General features: G+C 41.2%; 2 protein-coding genes and 1 long non-coding RNA gene across 18 annotated transcripts in view; 2 read left to right on the plus strand and 1 right to left on the minus strand.

Annotated features, from left to right (window-relative positions):
- Window positions 1-12,432, plus strand: part of MYCBP2 (MYC binding protein 2) — a 273,870-nt gene extending 261,438 nt beyond the window's left edge. For 12 of the 13 annotated variants that reach the window (XM_049700955.1, XM_049700945.1, XM_049700946.1 and 9 more), the window contains 9 exons: window positions 936-1,064; window positions 1,429-1,561; window positions 2,835-2,938; window positions 3,723-3,911; window positions 4,731-4,838; window positions 5,954-6,163; window positions 8,775-8,882; window positions 9,530-9,695; window positions 11,595-12,432. In XM_049700955.1, the coding sequence (XP_049556912.1) occupies window positions 936-1,064; window positions 1,429-1,561; window positions 2,835-2,938; window positions 3,723-3,911; window positions 4,731-4,838; window positions 5,954-6,163; window positions 8,775-8,882; window positions 9,530-9,695; window positions 11,595-11,710 (1,263 nt within the window). In that variant the 3' untranslated portion in view covers window positions 11,711-12,432. The remainder of the gene's footprint in view (window positions 1-935; window positions 1,065-1,428; window positions 1,562-2,834; window positions 2,939-3,722; window positions 3,912-4,730; window positions 4,839-5,953; window positions 6,164-8,774; window positions 8,883-9,529; window positions 9,696-11,594) is intronic. The other variant, XM_049700954.1, reaches the window with a different exon arrangement.
- On the minus strand, window positions 515-9,534 carry LOC125961898 (uncharacterized). The gene is made up of 2 exons (XR_007473001.1): window positions 9,138-9,534; window positions 515-1,098 (listed from the first exon to the last, which is right to left on the minus strand). It is a non-coding gene; the product is annotated as an uncharacterized LOC125961898 (long non-coding RNA).
- A 10,923-nt stretch (window positions 12,433-23,355) lies between the features above and the next one.
- FBXL3 (F-box and leucine rich repeat protein 3) overlaps window positions 23,356-24,562 on the plus strand; it is a 631,956-nt gene continuing 630,749 nt past the window's right edge. For 2 of the 4 annotated variants that reach the window (XR_007472995.1, XM_004276845.3), the window contains exon 1: window positions 23,359-24,058. Coding sequence is in view for 2 of the 4 variants with exons in the window: in XM_004276845.3 (XP_004276893.1) it covers window positions 23,715-24,058 (344 nt within the window). In the remaining 2 variants the exon portion in view is untranslated. Of the gene's footprint in view, window positions 24,059-24,562 lie in introns of all 4 variants that reach the window. The other 2 variants (XM_049700994.1, XM_049700995.1) reach the window with 2 other exon arrangements.

Below are 24,562 nucleotides of genomic sequence, written 5' to 3' on the forward strand. Positions count from 1 at the left end.
TGTGTCACACTGCCCAAGTTCATCTCACAAGTCTATTTCACTTAGGGTTCCCTCTTCATAGTATATTAGGGGATTTAATTACATTAAAAAACTGTTCCCTTCTTCTCTGAGTCATGTTTGCATCATATCAAAGTTTGGTTTTAGCCAGACTCTGATTCTATATCTAGATTTTGTACTAAAATGTAATCGGTTTTATGATAAGAAGGAAATAAAGTAGTAAGAGAACAACATGATATACCATTTATTCACAGATGTACTTAAAGTGAGTTTGATAAGTATCCCTCGCTTCACTGGAAGGAAAAACTTTATACAGGCCCTTTCAGCATTTTCTTTTTAACATCCAAGTTTCAAAAATGCATTATTTATTAATTTAGCATAATGTTTGAATATAATGGGAGAAATTTTCTTAAGTCGCTAAGAAAAGTATACATGTTTATTTTGTTAATCATTGAATGCCCATAGCGCATTTAATCATTGATTTGGGGATTCTGAGGCCTTTTTTTAAATATATATAAATTTATTTTATTTTATTTATTTTTGGCTGCGTTGGGTCTTCGTTGCGGTGCGCAGGCTTCTCACTGCAGTGGCTTCTCTTGTTGCGGAGCACGGGCTCTAGGTGTGCGGGCTTCAGTAGTTGTGTGGCACACGGGCTTAGTTGCTCTGCGGCATGCGGGATCTCCCCGGACCAGGGCTCGAACCCGTGTCCACTGCATTGGCAGGCGGGCTCTTAACCACTGCGCCACCACCAGGGAAGCCCGAGGGCTTTTATAGTTAAGTACACTTGCCATAATTCTGTTTAATGTCCAGATTTTAAATTCTTATTTGAGTTGAGAGTAACAGTCTGTTCCTGCTGTAAATAAATCACATTCAATTTGTATGAGTATTTAAGACTTTCTTGTTAACCTTTTGTAACGTATGGAAATGTCCTGTTCTAGCCTATGTGTGATAACCATGATGACGGTGAAACTGCAGCAATCATTTTGTGCAACGTATGTGGAAACTTATGTACTGACTGTGACAGATTCCTTCATCTTCATCGGCGAACCAAAACTCATCAAAGACAGGTGAAAATTTCTGCATTTACATGCAGAATAGTATCTGTAACATAAAATACATTCAGTAAGAAATAAATGTGGGAAGGAGACTTGGCGTAATGGGAGAAAAATGAACCTTGGAATCAAAGACCCTGGTGGAGTTCCCAGCTGTCTCATTTACCAGCTGTGTAAATCAAGCATGTTGTTTAACCTCTGAGACTTGGTTTCCACATTTATAAAAATGGGGCTGTTGTGAAGATTAAAGAGAAGACTAGAAATATCTGGAATTTCTTAGACTGCTTAATAAATAAAAGCCGTTTTCATTATTGAATAATTAAAATGTATACTTCTTTCAGAGTGATATATTTTCCCCTTTTCTTTAATGATACAATAGGTCTTCAAAGAAGAAGAAGAAGCTATAAAGGTTGACCTTCATGAAGGTTGTGGTAGAACCAAATTGTTTTGGTTGATGGCACTAGCAGATTCTAAAACCATGAAGGCAATGGTGGAATTCCGAGAACACACAGGTAAAAGGATTTAAGAGTGAACCGTGCCTGACAAATAGATTGAACCATCCCTACTGATTACGATTAAACTAGATGTTTAATTTAATTATTTAATGTGAATAATTTTGAGTGTTTTCTATTAAGTGATGATGAGATCATTGATCACTGTATTTTTATATTCACTAGACAGTGTTCAGTGTTCTATTGTAGAACATTAGATTAAAAGTCGGGAAAGTTGGTTTGCCATGAACTCGCTGTGTGACCTTGGGCAAGTCATTTTATCTCCAAAATATGCATTTTTCATTTTGATTTTTTTCTAAAGTCTGGTGTATTCCCAGCTTAAAGGTGCACTGAATCTTACAGATTCTCAATTTTCAGCACCTCTGTAGTCTGCCGTTTATCTGACACAAATTTCTGATTTTGGTGTTAGATGTAAATCTGACAAATTTAAATATGAATAACTTTTCATGCTGCAAGAGCATGGTCTTTTCTCACAGCTGATTTTTTTTTCTCCTATTTTCCCTCCATACCATATTACATTAATGAATGTTCTAGTGTTTGAACCATCATTGTATTTATGACCTAACTATCCTTTTTAAAAAACATTTCCTGTAAATATAGCTAAGTTCACTTATCATATTTAGAATTTTGTACCTGTGTTTTAAAATGAGCTTGGTCTGTGTTTTTCAAATCTTGTTCTTTTTCCTTTTGTTCTTTGTTTTATTGATTCCATTCCTCCTTTAACTATTTCAAACATATTTAAATTCCTTTTCAAATGTTTCTATTATCTTTAGTTCCCTGGGTGGGAATTCTTCTGTTATTCACGTTTCATATTCTCTGCTGATAGGTTTTCTCCTATACCTTGTAATGTTGTCATTGGGAAAGGTACCTAATGATTTCCCTTTCTTCTATGTATCTTTATTTAATTTTTGTTGTTATATTTTGTCTGGCATTGTGCTTTTGTAATGAGGGGGCTTACCATAGCTGCTCGACCTGCTGTCTTGACTAGAAGCCTAGTCGGTTTCTGTGTACTGAAGAAGTATAAATAAATCAGTTAATAATTTATTTGGCTTCAGGCAGCTCTTTAGTCTCTTATCCTTTTTTGTGTGTGATTATTTACTTTCTAATTAGGGCAGCTTACAACCCTTCAGCTGCAAGACTGCCGGGCTGATTTCTCAGTGATAGCACCTGGTACATATCCCTGCTTGCTTGATTTGTTTTCTTCCGTTAGTTATATTAAAATATGTAGAAAGCATATACTTAAGGAGGACTTTCCTTTTCTGCCTGAACCTAGGTAAACCCACCACAAGTAGCTCGGAAGCATGCCGTTTCTGTGGTTCCAGGAGTGGAACAGAGTTGTCTGCTGTTGGCAGTGTTTGTTCTGATGCAGATTGCCAGGTGCGTGTATAGTTAGGCCATCATGTAAGGAGTAGCACGTGTTCCCTCATGACACCTTCACTTCATATAAATAGGACTCTGAGCTCAGCATCACTTTTGTTTTCTAAATTAGTGTATTACCCATGTCAAGAGTTAAATGCTTTATCAAAGCTGGAGAATGGATCAGTTAAAGCTCTCAAACCCAAATCAGTCTCTTGTGTGTGTTTCCCAACTACCACCATCATATATATTTAACATTTACTTCTGTGCTAGAAGCAGATAAAAATCTGTGGGCTGCCTTTCCTTTGCTTGTTACACATTTTTTATTCACTTGTTTCCTTAAAGTTGTTTATGCATGAACATCTGTACACATTCCACGCTATCCAAATATTTTTGATTCCTCAATTTAGTTAACAAGAATTTGGATAGTGTCCAGATAGTGAGGGATACCTGTATTTTTTTAATCCCCATTTTGGTGAGAGGTAGGTGGTGATTGGATGATTATATGTCAGGAATTTTTTTTGCTTCATGGCTATGCAGGATAACAAATAGATTAAAATTGCAGCTCACTTTTTAATCAGCATTCCCTTTAATGTGGAGTGAAATTTTTTTAAATCACATTAGACTTTGTTAATAATCCTAAGTTATATGCAAACAAAGAATAAAAATAACTACTTTATGGTTACTTAGCCTTATATCTATTTCCCGGGGGAAAGTACCTTGGAAAATTAATATAATGGATGTAATTACCAGGATGTGTGCCTTTTTTGATATTTTCTGTGCCGTTGTAATTCATCTTTAACAGGAATATGCTAAGATAGCCTGTAGCAAGACGCATCCTTGTGGCCATCCATGCGGAGGTGTTAAAAACGAAGAGCGCTGTCTGCCCTGTCTACACGGCTGTGATAAAAATGCCGTAACCCTGAAGCAGGACGCTGACGACATGTGCATGATCTGTTTCACAGAAGCGCTCTCCGCAGCACCGGCCATTCAGGTTGTCTCCGCTTTTAACGTGTTAAGTGTGCCTAGATTTTTCAATAGGAAATATAAATATACATGTCAAATAAACAAACGACTGAATCTTTCTTATACCATTGGGAGAAAATATCCCACTAATATCCCCCAGTTTATTACAGAGCAAATGCTGTCTCTTTATGTTCTGTCTCCATTTTGTGCAGTGAGCTTTAATCTGTGATTTGTGTAAGCCTGTATAATCAATTGAAAGTATAAAATGTTCATAAGGGAGAAAAAAAATAATTAGATTATCCAGTAGCTTCTCTCTTCTTAATTTCCAGAATCCAGCATGGCCTTTTATAGCATTATGTAATTAATCTATGCATGATACATACCTCTATATATAATATATATACATATATCTATAATGTTAGTAATATTATAGAAGTTACAATTTGCTAAATAAGTTTTTTTTAACATTTACTGGCTGTTTGTTTATATTTCCAGTTCTTGTGATTCCAAGACAATAAATATTCTCAAAAATAAATTTTAAATCTTTAAATCAGTAGTTTCCTCTTCTTCCTGTGAGATACAAAATTGAATAATTTCACATTTCTCCCTAGCCCAGCTTACTCTCTATAAGGTGGCGTTAATACATGAATGGTAAAAATTGGGAGAAGCTGAAGATCTCGTTCATAATGTCACGTGAATAATAGAGAAGTGCCGAAGTTTCAGTGTACTGAATTTCTAGATTTTTCTCTTACCTGCCCTAAGTAGCACCTTACATTGACTAATCTGCCAGTTACTCGTGTTTATTGTTATTACATTTGCTTATATCCTTCTCTTTTCTTTATTTAAGCTGGATTGTAGTCACATATTCCACTTACAGTGCTGTCGACGAGTTTTGGAAAACAGATGGCTTGGTCCAAGGATAACATTTGGATTTATATCTTGTCCCATTTGCAAGGTATGGAAAGAATCGGAAATTATCTGCTTTCTATTAATTTTCATCTTTGTCTTCATCTTTCATCTTTCAAAATAAACATGGCAGCATCTCTCAGTGTCCTTCTTAGTCTACTTTTTACCACCAGCCCCCATCAGTTTCTGCTCTCTTCACCCAGGTAGTACCTGAGAATAAGATCTTTCTATTATACTACATTTCAAGACATTAATTGTCCATTAAAAGCTGATTAAATTAAACTGTTGCATCAGAAAATTCATTTAGATATCATCGTGCATTGAAGGGCACGCATCACTGCTTTCAGACCCGCTGAGAGTTCAGTCCATGTGACTTGTCAGTGGGTGACTACCAAAAAGAAGAATGAGCCTGTGGTGCTTGTAGGTACTGATACCTGCCGTGAAAGAGTGAAACCTGAACTTTTTAAAGTGCTATTAGGACAGATTCTTTAGAGCTCAGGTAAAATAAGGAGAAAATTCTTGACATTTTGACACGTCCCTGCAAAGATAGGAACCAAAGCAGCAGGTTATTTTGGCAAGCTAATGATGTTTAACAAAAAACTTTTGTTTAAGAATGTACTGCCAGACTGGTGTTTAGGGTATAACATGGACTTAGCACAGTCATTGCTTAGACTGAGCAATATCCAAAAAGATGATAGGATTTTCTCTCCCTTCTCATTTGTTGCCACAAAGAAAAGTCACATTCAGGAAATGATGGATGAGAGTGATATAGAAAATACTACTTGTTCATTTCTATTATCTAACATTCTGCCCCACCCCCAAGGAACCAAAAACACACACAGAGGGATATTTGTGGCAGCAGGGTAACCCTTTATTCCCAGAACAGCTAAGGCAGCAGGAGATATATGTCATACTCAGGAATATGAAGCTAATCAAATGGAATTTTCGTGTTCTGTGCCCCACTTGCCGCCACTTTCCCTGCTCTTGGGAAACTATAGGCTTGTGAGGACTTTACAGGATTATTTTTAAATGGCATTTTATTTAGGAAATGTTTGGTTATCTCCTGTCCTAGCGCAGTGCTTGGCACTTAGGTGAATACTAAGTGTTTGTTGAATTAATAAATAAATGATTCTGTTAAAGAATGTTCGTTTTTCAAAATTGCAGAACAAAATAAATCATATTGTGTTAAAAGACCTGCTTGATCCTATAAAAGAGCTCTATGAGGATGTCAGAAGAAAAGCCCTAATGAGATTGGAATATGAAGGTCTGCATAAGAGCGAAGCTATCACAACCTCTGGTGTGAGATTTTATAATGACCCCGCTGGCTATGCCATGAATAGATATGCATATTATGTCTGCTACAAATGCAGAAAGGTATGCTGTTAATCATACTACGAATTATTAAGATTACCTGTGTGATTAAGAAGTTGAATAGTATAGTGATGTCTAATTATTTCTTACGTTTTAAGTCTAAAGTTAAAAATGAGAAAGTCTGGTGCTGTGCTTCAAGTAGAATTTATTTCCTTAGTTTGTTTGGAGGCGCTTTTTTTTTTTAACATATACAGACTATTTCCAAAACAAACATGAGGTGTTTCACTACACAAGCTGTTTCCCATCAGCAATCCCCTCTTGTTTTCCAAATCCAGTTGGCTCTGAAATAAACTTCTTTTGCTTAACTCTTTTGACCATTCCCTTCTTAAAATTCTTACCTCCTTGGCTCCCAGGACAAGACTCTCTTTGGTATCTTCCTTCCTTTCTGGTCACTTTCTTTACCCCCCTCACAGAGTTCCTTTTTATTCATCTACTCCTTACATATTTGTTTCCCCAGCCCTCCATTCTTGCCTGATCATACCTCCTCACCTTTGGTGACCTGTATACCCATGCCTTTGCCTACCACCTGTACTGTTCCGACCCTCCAAAATTTTTGAGATTTGGATACAAATACCGAACTGTCTACCAGACATTTAGATTTCTCACAGATACTTCTGACTCTCTCAATCTCCAGTCTGTATTAACAAATGAACAAAGTCAATTCTACCTCCAGATCTCTCTTGAGTTCTTTTTTCTTTCTATTATTATATCTTTAGCAACCCTAATCGTTTTCTTTGGTAATTATTAGTAGCCTTCTTACTGGGCTTCTTGTGTGGAGCCCCTAACCGCTCCATTCCGTGCTTTACACTTACAATTCCACTAGCAGATGAACATTTCTAGATCCCAGATCTGATCGTGTCACTGTTCAGCTTCTAATCCTGTGGCCCCTCCACCTCTCTAGTCTCATCTCCCAGCATGCCACCACTTGTGCCCCGTGCAACGGAACACGGAACAACTTGCAGTGCCCCAAACTGGGCCGTGTTGCCTCACTCACCCACACCTCCACGCCGTCGCCCGGGCTCTTCTGTCCATGGAATGCTCTTCTCTGCCTCCTACTCTGCATCTTACTCTCACTTGCCACCCACGCACACGCACACGCTCACGCTCACGCTCATGCTCATAGGCACGGCCAGATCTGTGCAATCACACTTCCGGTTTCGGCTCCGGTTTCGCCTCCTCTGCAGCGTGCCCCGACCTCCCCACCACCGCCACGCCATTTTGACATCTCGCATACGTCCATCTAAGCGCTCATTATTCTGCATTAACGGTGACTGGTTCACGTGTCTCTGTCCCCCTTGATAAGTTCCATGAGGACGGAGACTATGTTTCTTAAGTTCTCTATCTCTAGTACTTGGCACTTATTAGACACTAAGTTAATTGGAGAATGAATAAATGAAGGAATCAATATATGAAAGATGCATAGTCTCCCGAAGTAACAGAAAGAAAATACAGATAATGAATGGAAGGCTAAGTAGATAGATGGTAGCCAGAAAGGCAGACGAATACACACACCCAAGGAAAGACCAATGGTGTACATTTGTGAAACTTGAATTGTTACAAATAATAAAATACTATTTCTTCTGTGTGTTTAATGTACTGAACCTCATAAATGAATACTGCGCTACCACACAGATGACAGTCAGATGTCCAGGAAGCCACGCAGGGAATCTAGAAAAGTAAAACAGTTGGAATAGGCCCCCAGGACAAATGAAATACTTCTGAGGCCTGATTTAGCTGGTGGATGACCATTTATAGCCTCTTTATCAATGAAGCCTGTCTTTCATCTTGTTTTTCCAGTACAAATAATAGATTTCTATTGACTCATCTTATTTATACCCAATTATGGATATAGTTTTTTTGCCTATGAGACATGTTATATATGCAGAATGCCCCAGTTATAATTGGTCTAATTTATTTTGTGCCCAGAGCAAATAGAGAGGAATTACCCATGATGATAACTTCATATATTCAAGTATCTGTATTAGATACTGTTGAGTTCCTACATGTAGTGCAGCTCTATAAGTATGAGCAATGTCCTGAACAGAATATCCAAATTTGCCTTTCCTTTTTAAACATTTTTATATGATCAAAATTGATTTTTTTTTCTTTCCCATTAGCCTCAGGATTATAATTTTATACTAATATTTATTTTAGGCATTTATTTAGAATAGTAGAAGGGAATATGATATTTCAAAAAGAGAAAAACTATTATTTAGAATAGTAGAAGGGAATATGTTATTTCATATTTCAAAAAGAGAAAAACTATTCAAACTTGGCCCTGGAAAATCATAGCTTCTCTTTACTACTTAATATCCTATTCTTGATATTTATTTGGAATATTATACATTCTTTTGTTATTTTGCTTTGACAGTACAATGTCTGAACTTTCTACTGTAAGTATGAATGCATTCCAGAACTGAAGTAGCTTTATTTCATACCCTGATCTATTTCTTACAGGCAGCAATATGGGTATCCACTTGGCATTACAAGGGAATGTCAATAGACAATAGTATTTCCTGAGACCTCGCGATCTCACTTCCATTGCACCCACACTGAACCTCCCATGGCAGAGTTTTCTGTTTCCTGCTGTGATCTGAATGCATTCCCTCCTTAGGCATATTTCGGTGGTGAAGCTCGTTGCGATGCTGAGGCTGGACAGGGAGATGATTATGATCCCAGAGAGCTCATTTGCGGTGCCTGTTCTGATGTGTCCAGGGCTCAGGTGGGCAGAACATTTTATTAGAAAGGACAGTTTAGAAATGTTAAGCTTCTATGTTTTTAAAATAATAATATAACGAATATGATGGGGATAGTATAGTACGTTTTTTTTCCCCAGTGCTTTCTGATGTTTGTAGGGCAGTGTATAATTTTCCAGATCATTTTGTATATATTATTTCTTTTGGATGGTATTTGCATTTTATAATTTTGTCTCCCATAAGATAATCACCATATTTCAACAAGTACTAAATTTACTTACTTCATTTTCTTAAACCTGCAGTCACACTTTTAGGTTTTCCCGTCTTCAGTGAAATCTTAATAATACATCTATGAGATTGAGAGATAGAAGAAATATTATTAATTTTTCAATTTGGCTGACCAAGAAACATTCACAAGGAAATTAAATGGCTAGCTTATTAAATAATATTGGCTATTATGGAGCTGGGATTTAAATTTGGGGCTTCGTCCAAACCTTTTGGGCCAAGCCACACATTTATTCAATATTTTAATGTGTGTATCATCAGTTTTTCAGTCAGTTTTGAGAGCTGTGTGTACTCTCAAAATATGAATCACTGAGTTAAGTGTATGGTTTTCTTAGGTATCGTTGAAATAGACTTGCCATAATCTTGTATTTATTTTCTTTTGCTGTAGATGTGTCCGAAACATGGCACAGACTTTTTGGAATATAAATGTCGCTACTGCTGTTCAGTGGCAGTCTTTTTCTGTTTTGGAACAACACATTTTTGTAATGCTTGTCATGATGATTTTCAGAGAATGACTAGCATTCCTAAGGAAGAACTACCACACTGTCCTGCAGGTATGCTTTTAATATTCATAAATATGGTTATAATGTATATGGTATCTCGTTTTGTTCAATGATCACATGACAACACTTTGTTTCAAGTGGCAGAAACCCAGTTCAAACTATCCTAAAGAAACAAAGGGAATTCCTCGGCCCTTGTAAGCGTCTGACTTTCTGAGTGGAGCAAAAAGTAAGATGACCATCATGAATGAGGGGCTCAGAGCTGTAAGAAGCAATTGTGTGGGGACTGAGAAGGAAGTCAGCTAAGGATTAGTAGAAGGATAGCTGCTCAGCACTAAAGGGCCCTGAGAAGTTTGAAATTATAAATTGATAATAGAACCATTTAAAAGGATTTCGTGATTTTTTTTTTTTTTTTTTGGTCACACATCTGCCTTTATTGTGAGCAGCTATGATATTTTCTAAGAAGCCTGGAACCAGCACCATAAAATGGACAAGTGATTTGATCTAGAATGGCTGGGAATGGGCAGCATAGTGAGCATCAGAAAGCCAAGGGAATTAAAGAAGCCACTGAGAATACAGGAGAGATGATTGTCTATGGAGGTCAGGCTGAGAAAAAGTGAATATGAAACCAAAAAGAGACAGAAAATTGGAAGAGGACAGGAGGCTGGTGATCACGGTGGGGTGGCATACCAGGCTTAACAGAAGTGAGGAGAGTGGAAGGAGAGGTAAATGTGACCACAGAAGAGACAGATCTGAAACGAGTGGAAATACATGCAAGAGCACATACACCACAGTGTACAACGTTGTTAAAGCTGGGAAACACACAGTCTCATCCACTGCTTACCAGAGTGCAAATGGCAGAACCCTGTGGTGCCTCTCAAAATTGCCAATATACCTACCCTTCAACAATCCCACTTCCGGGGATATACCCACATATGTGAGAAAAATAAAAAAGAGCAGATATGAAGGTTATTCATTGCATCATTGTTTATAATAATACAAGTTTGTAAACAATGCAAGTATCCAGTAAGAGGTTGGTTAAACACTCAGTACTACACACTATTAAAAAGGAAGGTGACTGAGGATGGAGTTTCTGTGGACTAATATGGAAAGATCTATAGCAGATACTGTTAAAGGAAAAATCAAGTTACTGAACAGTGTGTGTAGTATGCCACCTTTTGTAAGAAAGGGGGAAATGAGAATATATACTCATATGCATTTTAAAAAGCCACTGGGGAGATTGACAAGAAACTAATAAAACTGATTAACTATTGGGGAAAACAGGGAAAAATGGGATACAAATGGGGGGAAGGTGACTTCTTTTTGTATGTAATTTTTTTTAACATTTTGATTTTTAAACCGTGTAAAGTATATTATCTATTCAAAAACAAGGATACTAAGATACATAGGTTTTTTTTTTAAGTACGGCTACTCTTTTCTATTTGCTCATCTCAAGTAAAATTTGTTATACTATTCTTCCTCCACTTCCTTTACAGTAGAAGTACTTTAGGACTTTTCAAGAAGCTTTAAAGAAGCAAGATGAGAATAACGTGAGGCTAGAGTGTTTAGGAAGATGGCCAGAATAGAGGCGTGAGCCAGGACGAGCAGGAGGAGGGTGGTGAGCTGGAGGCCAGCGAAGGAAGGGAGCGAAAAGGGGGCAGTGTTGTATGGATGAGGACAAGAGTCCAGATTAAGAAGCTGAAGGAGATAATCCTTCTGGCCCGGGATAGGGACCCTATCCCTTCCTGCTGCATGTATGTGGTACGTTGAATTTTTTATAGTGAATGTTTTTGTTTTTGTGGTTAGAAGAAAATAATTTTTTAATTTTATATTTGCATAACTATAGTCACATTATTTCTCTAAGTAACTTACAGGTGATTAATATTTACATTAGGTTTGTATGTGTGTGTGTGTTTTAATTATATTTTTTTGCCTCCTTCAAAATTTATACAGGTCCCAAAGGCAAACAATTAGAAGGAACTGAATGTCCTCTCCATGTTGTGCATCCACCCACTGGAGAAGAGTTTGCCCTGGGTTGTGGAGTATGCAGAAATGCTCACACTTTTTAGAACACTCAGATTCCTTTGTCTACAGAGAGAAAAGTTACCTTCATCCCCCCAGGCAGATGTGGTGAAGTTTAAACTCTGCTCAGCATAAAGACGGGACCATTTTTACATCCATGAAAATGAACCATTCACAGTGCAAGAAGGATGCCAAATACCATGTACATAATTCTTGCTATGGAAAGTTTCCCTATTATTTCAGTTTATCTTCTTTTGAACCAAGACATCAAACTTGTGAGGTGTTTGCATGTGGCCATTATCGTCATTGGCCTGTGAAGCATTGGACATTTATAGATAATTGATATCAAAGAATTGCCATGCCCATGGACTAAGAATGATGCTGGCTTTCAAGCAAAAGAGAAAAATTATCATTGTTTATTGTATACTGCCTTTTTGTAATCCTGTACAATTGCATCATGGGTGGGGATAAAAAGAGGAATATTCTGGTTTATTTCCTAGACTGTTATTTAAAAACAAAAAAAATGTGTTAGGACGGCATATAAATGTAATAAGTATCACACTGTATATAAAGATATCAATGTTTGTCCTGTATAAGAATTACTAAATTACAAATGCAGTTTCATTTAAACTTCTAGGTTAAGTTTGAGCCTGAAATTTTAATGAAGTGCAATACTGAGTGTGCCTCATTATCTTGCAGCTGTAAACATATTGGAATGTACATGTCAATAAACCACTGTACATTTTTATACAGTGATAAAGTCTAACAAGTGTGTAAGGTGTTGGCTTGAGAAACAAAATTTAAATACCTAAGGTCTAAAACTCCATCCAATTTTCCTTGGAAAGAAATTTACTAACATAGCACAATCATAACCTTCAAAACTGTTTGTTAGGGAAAATAAGAGTAGTAATGAAGTACAATGTTGGAATCTTAACACTGGAGAGATGGAGAGATAGATATTCATAAACAGACATATGCGAAAGATAGAAGAAAGTATTTAGGAAATTCAACAACCTCCACCTTATTAACCAGCTCCTTTTTCAACGTGTATAACAATCGACAGAATCACTAGTCTTTTCTTTATCTATTATAGACTGTGTGTTTTAGTAGATGTTTTTTACAGTTAACTCATGAAATTGACGCACTGTTGACTTACGATGAGTCATAAATCAGATTATATTTATTTCATGAGGCAGACTGATCAAAAGTTCTGATCAGTTTTGTTCTAAATTCCCACTGTTGAAAATAGATCATTTGTCAATAACCATTATTTATTTATTTATTTTTTTCGGTACGCGGGCCTCTCACTGTTGTGGCCTCTCCCGTTGCGGAGCACAGGCTCCAGACGTGCAGGCTCAGCAGCCATGGCTCAGAAGCCCAGCCGCTCCATGGCATGTGGGATCTTCCCGGACCAGGGCACGAACCCGTGTCCCCTGCATCGGCAGGCGGACTCTCAACCACTGCGCCACCAGGGAAGTCCCAATAACCATTATTTTAATGACTTTGTTAAGCATTTGTGAGAAATTTAAAATAATCTTTGCCTTGAAGGAACTTAAAATATAAAGAAAAGATCTAGCCTGAGTACAGGTAACTATTTAGAGAACCTTCTAATAAATTGCATAAAAATGTCCACACCAAATGCTTCAGGGTTTAGGAAAGATGGTTATTAGTGGTTTTTTTGTTTTTGTTATTGTTGTTGGGAGGGGGGCGGTTAGCTAAGAGGCCCCTTAAGCTTCCCCTTGAAAAATAAGTAGCATTTCAAGCGTGGAGATGTAGAGAAAGGCAGGAGGAAAAAGGTATGTGTGTAGAAAATTCTAGAATGTGATAGAACAGTGTGAATAGTCCAACTTTCCTTGTGTTGGACAGCTGACTGCAAAAAAACAAAAGAATCTGAAGATCACAAAGACTGATCTCTTCATGATATAATTTGTGGATCCACTGTATGTACAGGCGCGGGGCCTTCCTGAGCAAGAAAGGACTTTGAAACAGTACAGAGGTCCCTCTTCATCTAAATAAGATACATCTGAACGATCACTGAAAAAGTAATGATAACACTTTTCTTTTAAAATCTCTCAGGAGAAGGACATTATGCAAACTTCCTTCGTTATTAGTGACAATGCCCCAGAATTACAAGCAATTTTTAACTGCCCAATGGGTTCAAAAGCCAGGAGAGTCATTTGTTGTTACTGAGGGCACTTCTGGGTGGTCCCAAGTCAAGCTGAAAGGGTTGCAGGCAGGGCTAGTTCAATTTCAACCTCCAGAATACTTTGGATTTATGATTCGGGAAGAAACAGAAAAGGGTCCTAAAGGCACTCGTGTGTTTATATCCCCCCCCCCGCCCCCCGAACACACACACATTTTCTGACAATGGGATTCTCTACCCATGTTCAAAAGAGGTTCCAGAACCTTCAGGGCAACACAGTTGTTTTCTTCAAAACGATCATTCTACCATGAGGATGTTGGGCAACAGGCATCAGGAAGGGATGGTGACACTGCTCCCAGACAACCCCTCAGCCCCAGCTTCTACCTCTCAGCACCTGCTCGCAAAGCTCTGCCTTTCACAGTAATCTCATAATCTCGTTTCATGCCCAAGCCTGTGGGAGAACACTGAGGGCACAGATTCAGGATTGGCTTTCAGTGTTTCCCAAAAACACAAAGTAGGTCAGAGACAGAAGCAGTTCATAGGTTTACCCCAGAAAACCAGATGTGATGAGGCCATTGTGAACATATCTGACTTAAATTCATCGGCCACAGTAATGAAACTAACCTTGAGAATGCCATGCAGATCGGAGGCGTCATGGACACTTGAGAAATGTAAGCTGCAGTGTGTAAATGGGAAGGAAAAAGAAAGGGAAACTATGGAGATCGCTTGACAGCCATGAGCCGTCTCAAATTAATACGCTGGTAATAGGGATAAAAACAAAGTCCTAAAACATTCTCACAATGACTGCAGCTTATCTTCGTTTATGAGGAAGCTATTTTTAGTCATATTCCAAGCATCTCAAAACCAGAAAAGCATTTTATGGATAAATACGTTCTGACAAAGCTCAGAAGGCAGATGGCTTTGGCATACTTTTGGCTCAAGCATACTGTGCACAAAGGTTTCAAATGCTGTGCAGGATACCAGGCAGGAAACAGAAAGCAAAATCATGAGAGCAGGTGTCGGAGAATCTGGAAACAAACTCTTTTCCTGTTATATTTTCAGGCCTGGAAAAAGCCATTTTTCTTAAGCAGTTTTCTGGACAGTGTGTTTAGGTCTAAAACCTCCTTACTCCATCAGTAAGCATATTTGAAAAATATACACAGTTCACTGTTAACTTCTCATATATAACAATTACTTATTCACCTTCTTTTTCATATTTTTCAGCCCAACATTTCTCCCTGGCCACTCTGTCACTGAATTCCACCAGTACCTAGCCACACATGTTTCTGACAGATGGAACACCGCCTCTTGTTTTCCTGAAAACTGCCAACAGTACATAAATGGTGCTGAAACAGAAGCCTGGGGACTTGGGTTCAAGCCCTGATTCTGCCTCGGTTTTGGCTGTGTGACCTTGAGTCAGCCACTAATTCCTTTCGGTCACAACTTCTTGGAAATAATAATACCTAATCTAAATCAGTTGAGGAAGCATTTACAAAAGTGCTTTATCTCACGTAAAGCATTATTTGAAAGTGAAGAGTAAAGAAGAAAAGAACACTTATTCAACGCCTCCTCAACAGCTGCCACTGAATTATAAGCATTTTATTTAATCCTCCCAGCAACTCTGTTGCTTCCCCCAAAAGAGCTGCTAGGCAGACAACTCAGTAGGTAAAACAGTTATTAATCTCATTTCAGCAGATGACTTTAATCTCATTTCAGCTGCTTAAAGAAGTTAAAGAACTTGCATTAGATGCCAGCTGATCTAATACAGATTTGGCTGGAAAAAACCTGCGATGTGAATCCAGATCTTTCTGTGTCTCAAACCCAAGTTCTTCCTACCCCATCATGCTATTACTATTACATTACCAACTGGTCCTATGAAAAGAAGTAACTCATGAAATGGAAACTGGACACCAGTAATATGGGCAAGATTGCCAAGGGAACAAGACAGGCTTTGCCTCAAGGACTGTGCAGGGTAGATCCAGAGGGACCCGGCGCCCAGCTTCTTCATGGCGGGTGTGGGCAAGGGGTCAGCTGCCAGCCTGCACCTGCCCCACCTAGGGGATCCGCCACGGCACTTGATCCAAAGCCACACTCTTCCCCTGCAGCCCTGGCCAGTGACAGAGCATGGCAGGGTACCAGGGCCTGGCCATGTCTGCCCAAAGCAGCGCTCCTTTGTGGGCCATCTGTACACCAGGACGCGGGCTAGCCCAGCCGAGAGAGGTTCCTTGGAGCTGTGCTGCAGTCAGAGCCTTTTCCTGCCCAGCACTCCTTCCCCCTGTCCTGGGGTAGATGCCAAACCTGCGTGGCAGTCTGAACGCTCCCTCGCCCACTCCTGCCCCCTCACACCTGGCTCTTTCAGAGGCACCACTCCCAACAGATTTCTTGCACTTCTAACTTTATCTTGGCATAGAGGACTTGGCTGAGTGAAACAGGATAATAAGTTTTAAATGACTGACTTAACGGCTGCTTCATTTCACAAGCGACATAAGGGAGCTAAGAAAAAAAATGCATAGGCTATAAAAGTACTGGAGGGAGTTACAGTGAAGAAAAATTATGAAACAAAATCAAAGCCGAGGTTGGAGGAGAGCGTCCAGTAAGTGACTGTATAAACTATGGTTACACAGTCTTACATAGTCTCTAGAGAGAAGGCCATCAACTTCACAATATGTTAGTTAACAAAGCAGGACAAGAAACATGTTCGGTTAGGACTTACAATGTCCATTTCCCCAAAAAGAACAAAGCTGGTATTTCAGCCCAGTCTTGCAGGACGGATAAGTTTTGAGAGGCACAAGTGAAAAAGGCATTCCAGGGAGAGAGTGTGGTGAAAACTAAGGTGTTGGTGTGTTCCTCCAAAGTGGAAGTAAGCTGTTTTGCTTCATCAATTCATTTAATAAATAGTTGAGCACCTGTTCTATTTCCACTTGACAGTACATGCTCACAAGGATGGGAACTGTGTTCCCACTTGCTTAGTAACCATGAGTTACACACAGAAGTTGCCTGATAAGTGAACTGTACAAGTTAGTAAATACATGCAGCACTGGGCCAGGTGCTACGGATGAGACGGCCACAGAACACAAATACGGAACCATGTAAGTAACACAATGTTATTAAGAACTATAATCAAAGTTTTCTAAAAATAAGAGAGAGCATTTGTTGAGGGCTTACAGTGGCCGATCTCTGTGTAATGCCTGGGTATGGTAGGCAGAATAACAGCCCCCCAAATATGGCCACATCCTAATCCCCAGCGGGTGTAATTATGTCACCTTATATGGTGAAAGGGACTTTGCAGATGTAATTAAGGGTACAGACTTTGAGATGGGGAGATTTTCCTGGATTAACCTGGTGGGCCCGATGGGATCACAAGAGTCCTAACATGGGAAACAGGAGGCAAGAAGGTCAAAGTCACGGAAGGAGATGTGGTGACAGAAGCAGAGCTCAGAGATAGAGACTTGAAGACCCTACACTGTTGGCTTTGAAGACGGAGGAAGGGGCCAGCAACCAGGGAATGCAGGCAGCCTCTAGAAGCTGGAAAAGACAAGGAAACATTTTCACGCAGAGCCTCCAGAAGGAATGCAGCTCTGCCATCACCTTGACTGGAGCCCATTTGGACTTCTGACCCCCTGAACTGTGCAATAATAAAGTTGTGTTATTTCAAGCCACTAAGTCTGAGGTAATAAGAAACAAACACAATGGGCTTCACATGCATTATGACATTTTCATCTTCCCACAAACCTATTAACTCTTATTTTCCCTTTGCAGATGGGGCAATTCCAGTCTCACAGAGGTTAAATAACTAGCCCAAGGCTTTGTAAAAACTTGGTATCAAAAGACAAAGTATTTAAGATATCTCAGTAATTTTTTAAATTGCTTACATATTGAACTGGTGATATTTTGGATATACTGAGTTAAATGAAATATTTAATATTAAAATTAATTTCACCTATTCCTTTTTAGCTTTTTTAAAATGTGGAGTCTAGAAATTTTAAGTTATATGTATACGGCTTGCATATATTTCTAAATGAACTATCCTGGCCTAGAATCTCCTTCTCAACTGTTTGGATTTTATCACGCATCTTTGGATTTTTTTGAGAAAGAGACAGGGGCTTTAGGAAGGTAACGCAAGAAGCAGGTTAGGTGGTCTGAAAGACACTGCCCTTGGAGAAGTCTCAGGAAGAGTTGATAAAGGTTCTTGTCACAGGTTCTTAAAACAGACTTCTTTCCTTTGAGGAGTCTACAGTCTAGTCCTAGATAGAGTTAAAATTCCAAGGGACAGCCTAAAATGAAGTAGTTTCATTGGGCTAATATGCCTGAGAGGGAGAGGTATGCTGGCGTAACTCAGAGGAGAGAAGTGGGGTTGCTGAGGTAAGACGCCACAGAGGCGTGAGTGTCCTCATATGCGGAGTTGGAGTGGTCACAATAAGAGCAACGTAGCTAACACTCACTGGGCGTTGACTATGCGCCTGCGACTGACGTACGTGCTTCACGTACCGTTAACTCATTCAATTCTAATGGCAACTCTGTGGTAGATATAAAATAATAACATTATTATTATTATTATTCCATTTTACAGATGAGGAAACTGAAGCACAAAGAAATTCAGTAACTTGTCCATGCTTGCATATCCAGTAAAGGCAGAACAAGGATCAAAACCCAAGCCCCCGACCCAGGTGCCAGACCTTCTCCATCCCACTCTGGAGCAGCTTCGACTGAGCAGTGGAGACTTACAGCTCTCAAGTTTGCAGGACCCAGAAAGGCCTGAGGAGATGCGAGTTCCTCCTCTTGTGGGGAAATGCCAAACTGGGGGACCTGAAAGGAAAGAGCTTCAGAGAAAGGAGAGGAATTGGGGAAAGAGAAAAAGAGGTCAAAGAGTGGGAAAGAACCTGTGAGCATCCTCCTTATAAAATCATACATCTACAAGGCCCTTCCCTTGTGTGATTCAAAGGGATGACGACGTTAACGCTAAAGGTTCTGTCCCTCCCCAACTCAACTGCTCCTCGGAGAGCTACCTGACCTCAGAAGAGAACTCCATGCATCTTTCTCATACAAGATCTGTGGCTGAGCTGCCCACATGGAAGGCAGGACATCCTGCAAAAAGAGGCAGTCGTCAGGCCCACTTATTTTCCTAGAACTCCATCCGAGAGGAGTGTATCCCCAGCCGCCACCCCTGTGTTACTCGGCAGACTCATGCTTGGTTAACGGCAGCTATGGAGAGATGCCACCCCTAGCCCCACTCCCAGACACAGGACACAGCGGGAACAAATTCCATGATCGCCCTTCAGTTAAAAGGAAACATTGAAGAACTAAGGAGGAGCCTTTCCAGGTCAAGTTTGCACTGGTAAGGAGTTTCGGTTGCAAGCAAAAGAAAGCAAATGCAGAGTAACTTCAGCAAGCCAGAAAAAAAGGCAATCGCTGGGATACCGCCGGGTCTTGAGAACAGGGTAGGACCAGCGCTCGGGCTGTGGTTTCGTCTCTCCTCTAGGTCCTCTCTCTGCATCCATCTTGCTCTCCTTCCTTCTCACTGCAGACCATGCCTCTCTGCTTTCCAGACCATGTGGTAGAAAGTGACCACCTATAACCCCTGTGTCTGTATGTTCCCAGTCCAAACACCCAAGGAAGGGAATACTCTCTTTCCTTCCGTATTAATTCCAAATTCCCAGCGGGGAGGACTGTCTTAACTTGAATGACATGTCCATTTCTGGACCAATCAACTGTGGACGGGGCCTAGGTTCCCGTGCTACAGGAAACCACTACTAAAACCAAGCAGATGGGGAGGGGCTTCTCCCCAAAAGAGCTACTAGGCGACAACTAAGTGTTCACTACAGATTTCAGTCTTGGGCAGTAGTTGAACACAATGACCTTCTAATTATGATTCTATAATCTTACCAAATCCTGGCCTTGTGCTTCCCTTGCCAGTTGGATAGACTGCCTGCCTCTCTTCTCTTTAATTCCATTGTTTTCTTCGAGATTCGATTCAAAACTGACCTTGATCAACGAATGAGCTCTGCCCACCTATCCCTATTCTACTCTGCATCTCGTGCCCTCAGCACTCTTGTATACTACCTTATTAGGAACTTATTAATACATCACTGTACAAGTGTTTTCTGTTTCATTGGTAGATGTTATCCCTTTAGACAGCTATAGAAGGACACAGACCTTGTCCCTTTCCTCCTCTGTTACACCAAGCACCTTGTAGACAGTGGAGGAGGAATGAGGACCATGACAGTTAGAGTTTCTTTCTCCTGTTCTATTAACAGATTTCCTGTTTTCTGTGAGGGGGCTCCCCGTTCCTTGTGGGACTTGTGATACTGGTGAATCACAAAAGCACAGGGTTCCTTGTACGATTTGGAGCCTCTGGTCCATAATCAAACTTGCTTATCCCCATTTACCTTTTAGGATTCTCCCTCTCCCGCAACATCTATCTGCCCATGTACTCCCCACGACGGATTTATTTTAGTTGCAACGTGGCTCAAATCCGGGACACTACACCATGTAATACAAACAGAAGCCCCATCCTGTCATGTTCTTTCACTCTTCAGAGAAACACTCACCGAGCCAGGAACTGTTCCGGGAGCCTAGGATCTGCAAACAAACCAAACTAAGACTCAGGTTTTCATGGTGCTTATTATATCCGAGTTGGGACATTACATAACAGACGTACAATATGTAATATGCTAGGAGGTGATAACGTGCTGTGATAAAGGAAAAAGAGGTCAAGGGGGCTCCGGAGTGTCATTGTCACTGTTTTGTCCTGGGTTGGTTTATTTTTTGGTTTTGGTAGTGCATTGTTGAATTTGATTACCTAATATTTGATTACCTAATATTTGATTACCTAATATTTCTTTTTGAATTTTTGCACCCATTTTCATAAGAGAAATGGGGCTTCGGTTTTCCTTTCTTTTCCATATTTGGTTTGGGAGCGATGATTCTACTAGCTTCATAAAATGACCTGGGCAGCTTTTCTTCTTCAACCATTTTCCCAATCAACTTGTAGAAGAAAGGATTAACTCTTACTTGGGAGTCTGGTAGGGCTCACTTATAATTCCCTCCGGGTCTAGGGTTATTTGGGAGGAAAGGGCTTTGCCAATTACATCAATGTTTATTGATCTATTCAAATTCTCTACTTCTTCCTGCCAATTTTGGCATTTTATATTTTTCTAGGACTTCCTTGTTTTATCTAGGCTTTCAATTTTATTAGCTAATAATTATTTACAACATACTTTTATTGTTTTAAATACCTATGGTGGCTATATTTGTTCCCCCTTCAAAAAATTTTGTATTTTGTTAATTTGCAACTTTTTCCTAATCAATCTGACTAGAGTTGTGTCTACTTTATTCACTTTTATTTGAACCAGCTTTTGTTTTTGATACTCTTCGCTATTATTTTTCTCCTATTTTGTTGATTCCTGTCCTTGTCTTTATTATTTAATTCTCTTCCAGTTATCTATGACTGCATGACAAACCACTTAATGCCTTACTGGACTGAAACGGGTATTTATCATTGTCTCTTGGAGTTCACTGAGCATTGCACTGTGCTGCTTCGTTTTCTTCTGGTATGGTGACTGGTTCTTCTGGCACACTGTCTGAAGAGTAAGCATCCCAAGAGACCCAAATCAAAGCTGTAAGGTTTCTTAAGACTTAGCCTCAGAAGTTTTAAAATGTCACTTCTGCCTCATGCTACTGGTGAAACAAATCACCAGGGCAAGCCCAGGTTCAAGGGCAAGGGAACTGGACTTCATCTCTCCTTTTTTTTTTTTTTTGGCCGTGCCATGTGGCTTGCAGGATCTTAGTTCCCCAACCAGGGATCGAACCCACACCCTCTGCAGTGTAAGCGCAGAGTCCTAACCACCGGACCGCCAGGGAATTCCCTGGACTTCATCTCTTAATGTGAGAAGCAGCATTTGACCATACGCAAGGGAAGAACAGGTGGTAGCCATGTTGTAAACAACATTATACTATCCTTGATGCTTTGGATTTTTTCTGTTGCTTTTTCTTGTGATTTATTGAGTTAAATATTTGGCTTTTGTTGAATTGTACTTGTTTCTGAGTAACTATATTTAAAATTATGAATTTCACTCTAAGAGTTAGCATAGATGTTTTTCACAAATACTGATATATATGGTATTTTCACTATCATACAAGAAAAATTTTCTTAATCTCTGCACTGGCAATTCTGGCAACCCTGTCCAACAGGGTTGGTAACAAAATATTCTTCGCTGTTGGACCACACTACTCCACCGCCACCCTCTCCCTTCCCTCCAGACTGATATTGACTAACACAACGGGAAAACTTAAATAGGTATTGAATGATTTTAAAATAAGCACAAGTTTCTTTTTTCAAAAATGTGAAATAAAATCTTTCAATAACAAAAACAGAAAAGAAAAGGAAGCGTTAGATAGGCAAGGTGTGCCAAGATCCCATGCTTGCCTTCTTTAGGGAGAGGATAGACTGTAATGAGGAATTAAAAGGGGACTACAATTAGAGTGTGAAAATTTTAATGTGATGTAATATATACTAGTTATGTTTGCTGATTTGGTTTAATGTGTTTTGCTGATCATTTATTGTTAACCTAGCTTTCAATAAATGGGCTTGGGACATTACATAACAGACATACAATATGTAATATGCTAGGAGGTGATAACGTGCTGTGATAAAGGAAAAAGAGGTCAAGGGGGCTCTTGCTCTTCAGCAAGGTCCTCTCTTATAATTATCTTCTTCCTCTTATAATTATCACAGGCTGTCTTCCTATTGTCCTTCAGCAGCCAGTCACGGAGGAACCTAAAAAATGTTGCAGTGCAGGTACATATTATTATGTTGCTAGAGACTTTGTTCCTTGTGACCTGATGATCAGAGAGCCAGGCCCTAACGAAGAACAGTGGCATCTTCCCGCGTTGAATCTTGCTATCATCTTACACATGGCTTCCTAGCTCAGTTTTGTGGAGGGCTGCCTGGGCTTCACTGCCTTCTAGTCTCTTACACATGGGTCAGATCCTTGAAAAGACATCTATGTTTGGATGAAAAATTACTTTCTTTTTATTTTTGAGGGAGGGAAGGTGCATGATTCAAGTTATGATTTTGCACCTAAGGACAGTTCTAACTTTAAGAAAACCCAGTATCCCCAAAATCCAAACTTTTAAAACAAGCTAACCAGGTAGCAGTTAAAAAGATGCCTCCACTTACAAAAGGCTTCACCAGAGTTTTCTTTTAAATAGCCATCTACTCCCTTACACTTTCCTCATTGTGTTTCAGAAAGCAACTTACAAATTTCAGGAGTCTACTTTATAAAGGCGATTTTTAAAAAATCACCTGTAATCCCAGAGTTAACACTGTCACCATTCGGCTTTAATTCCCCGCAGTTTTAAAAGACACCTTATGCATACATGATGAATATTATTATGCTATACCTGTCATGGTCTATATGGTGTGTATTATTACAAGCTGTATTCTACCCCCTCGGGTTACGCGGCGCAGGTGTGGCCATCGGAGTTCCCGCCTCGCGCGCGGAGGTGTGTCCGCTGCAGCAGCTACCGTTTATCCTTCGGCCCGAGCCAGCTGCTGGGTTACAGCCGGTTCCAGAGACTCGCCCTTCTTTCTTCTCGCTGCTCCACCTCCCTAAACTTACAGTTTCCACCGCAGAGAGTCTCTTAGGCATCTAGCTGGCTCCAGCCCTCCCACCGTCGGTTTCAAGACGAAAAACCCCGAAAAGCCGCAGTCACGTATCCGGGAGGAAAGCGGCAGACACTCCAGCCTGAACCAGGTGACTGAGACCCGCGGCCGCGCGGGGCGGGGCGCGCTCCCGAATGGGCGCGGCCTCCTCCCGCCCCCCGCCTCGCCCTCCGCGGACGCGCCGCGGCGGAGACGCGCCCGCCCCCCTCAGCGGAGACGCGCCAGGGGAAGCGGGCGGCCGCGAATGCGGGCGCCATTTTGGACTCAGTGTCTGGCCCGCGGCGCAGAGGACCTACACGGTGATGGTGGCTGCGGCTCGCTGAAGGCGTCTCTCGCGCGGCGACGAGAGACCTGGGAGAAGGACGCGGACGGCGCGGGACTGAGAAGGGCGGCTTCTCCCTGGGCAGCCAGAGCCGCAAAGGCGGAGCCGCGTTGGCGCCCGCCCCGGGACCAGCGCTTCGGATGCGGGTGGAGCGCGGGGCGCCGCGGCAGCGGGAGCGCAAGGCGCGGGGCCTCATGTGAGAGTCGCGAGCCAAGCCGCCCGCGGAGCGCGGGGTGGAGTGTGGGGGAAGCCGCCCCCGGCAGCAGGTAACTGCCGAGGGCCCGAGCCCCGGGGCGTGGGCGGGGCCGGGGAGGGTCGCCGACGTGGGCGGGCGGCTGGGCGGGCCGGGGGGCGCGGGGCCCCGGGTGCGCTCGCGCGGCTCCTCGGGAGCGCGGGGCGGGGCGCGGCGCAGCGGCCGGACAGCGGACCCTGCCCCGGGGCATTTCCCCGCAGAGCCTGCTTCAAAACAAGTCAACAAGGCGTGGTGCGTGCGCGGCGGCGGCCTGCAGCAGTCTCCCCGCGACACCTCCGAGCCTGTCGCCCGGCTTTGTTAACCCTCGGCGGGGGCTGGTGACCGACACGGTTGAGCTTGCGCTCTGTCCGGCTCTTCCCGGTGTCGGCTAAGGCCGTGCTTGTAGCTTGAGAAATGAGGGGCATTAAGATGTCAAAACAGACTGCCCGGGGTAGGGCGCAGCAGAAATGTCAGGGAAAGCCAATCCGTGGAGGTGGCGCGGGAGGAGGGGACGCCCGGGCCGCTCGTAGCCACGAGG

Source organism: Orcinus orca, chromosome 18, assembly GCF_937001465.1.
Source record: "Orcinus orca chromosome 18, mOrcOrc1.1, whole genome shotgun sequence".
NCBI classification, from domain to species: domain Eukaryota; kingdom Metazoa; phylum Chordata; class Mammalia; order Artiodactyla; family Delphinidae; genus Orcinus; species Orcinus orca.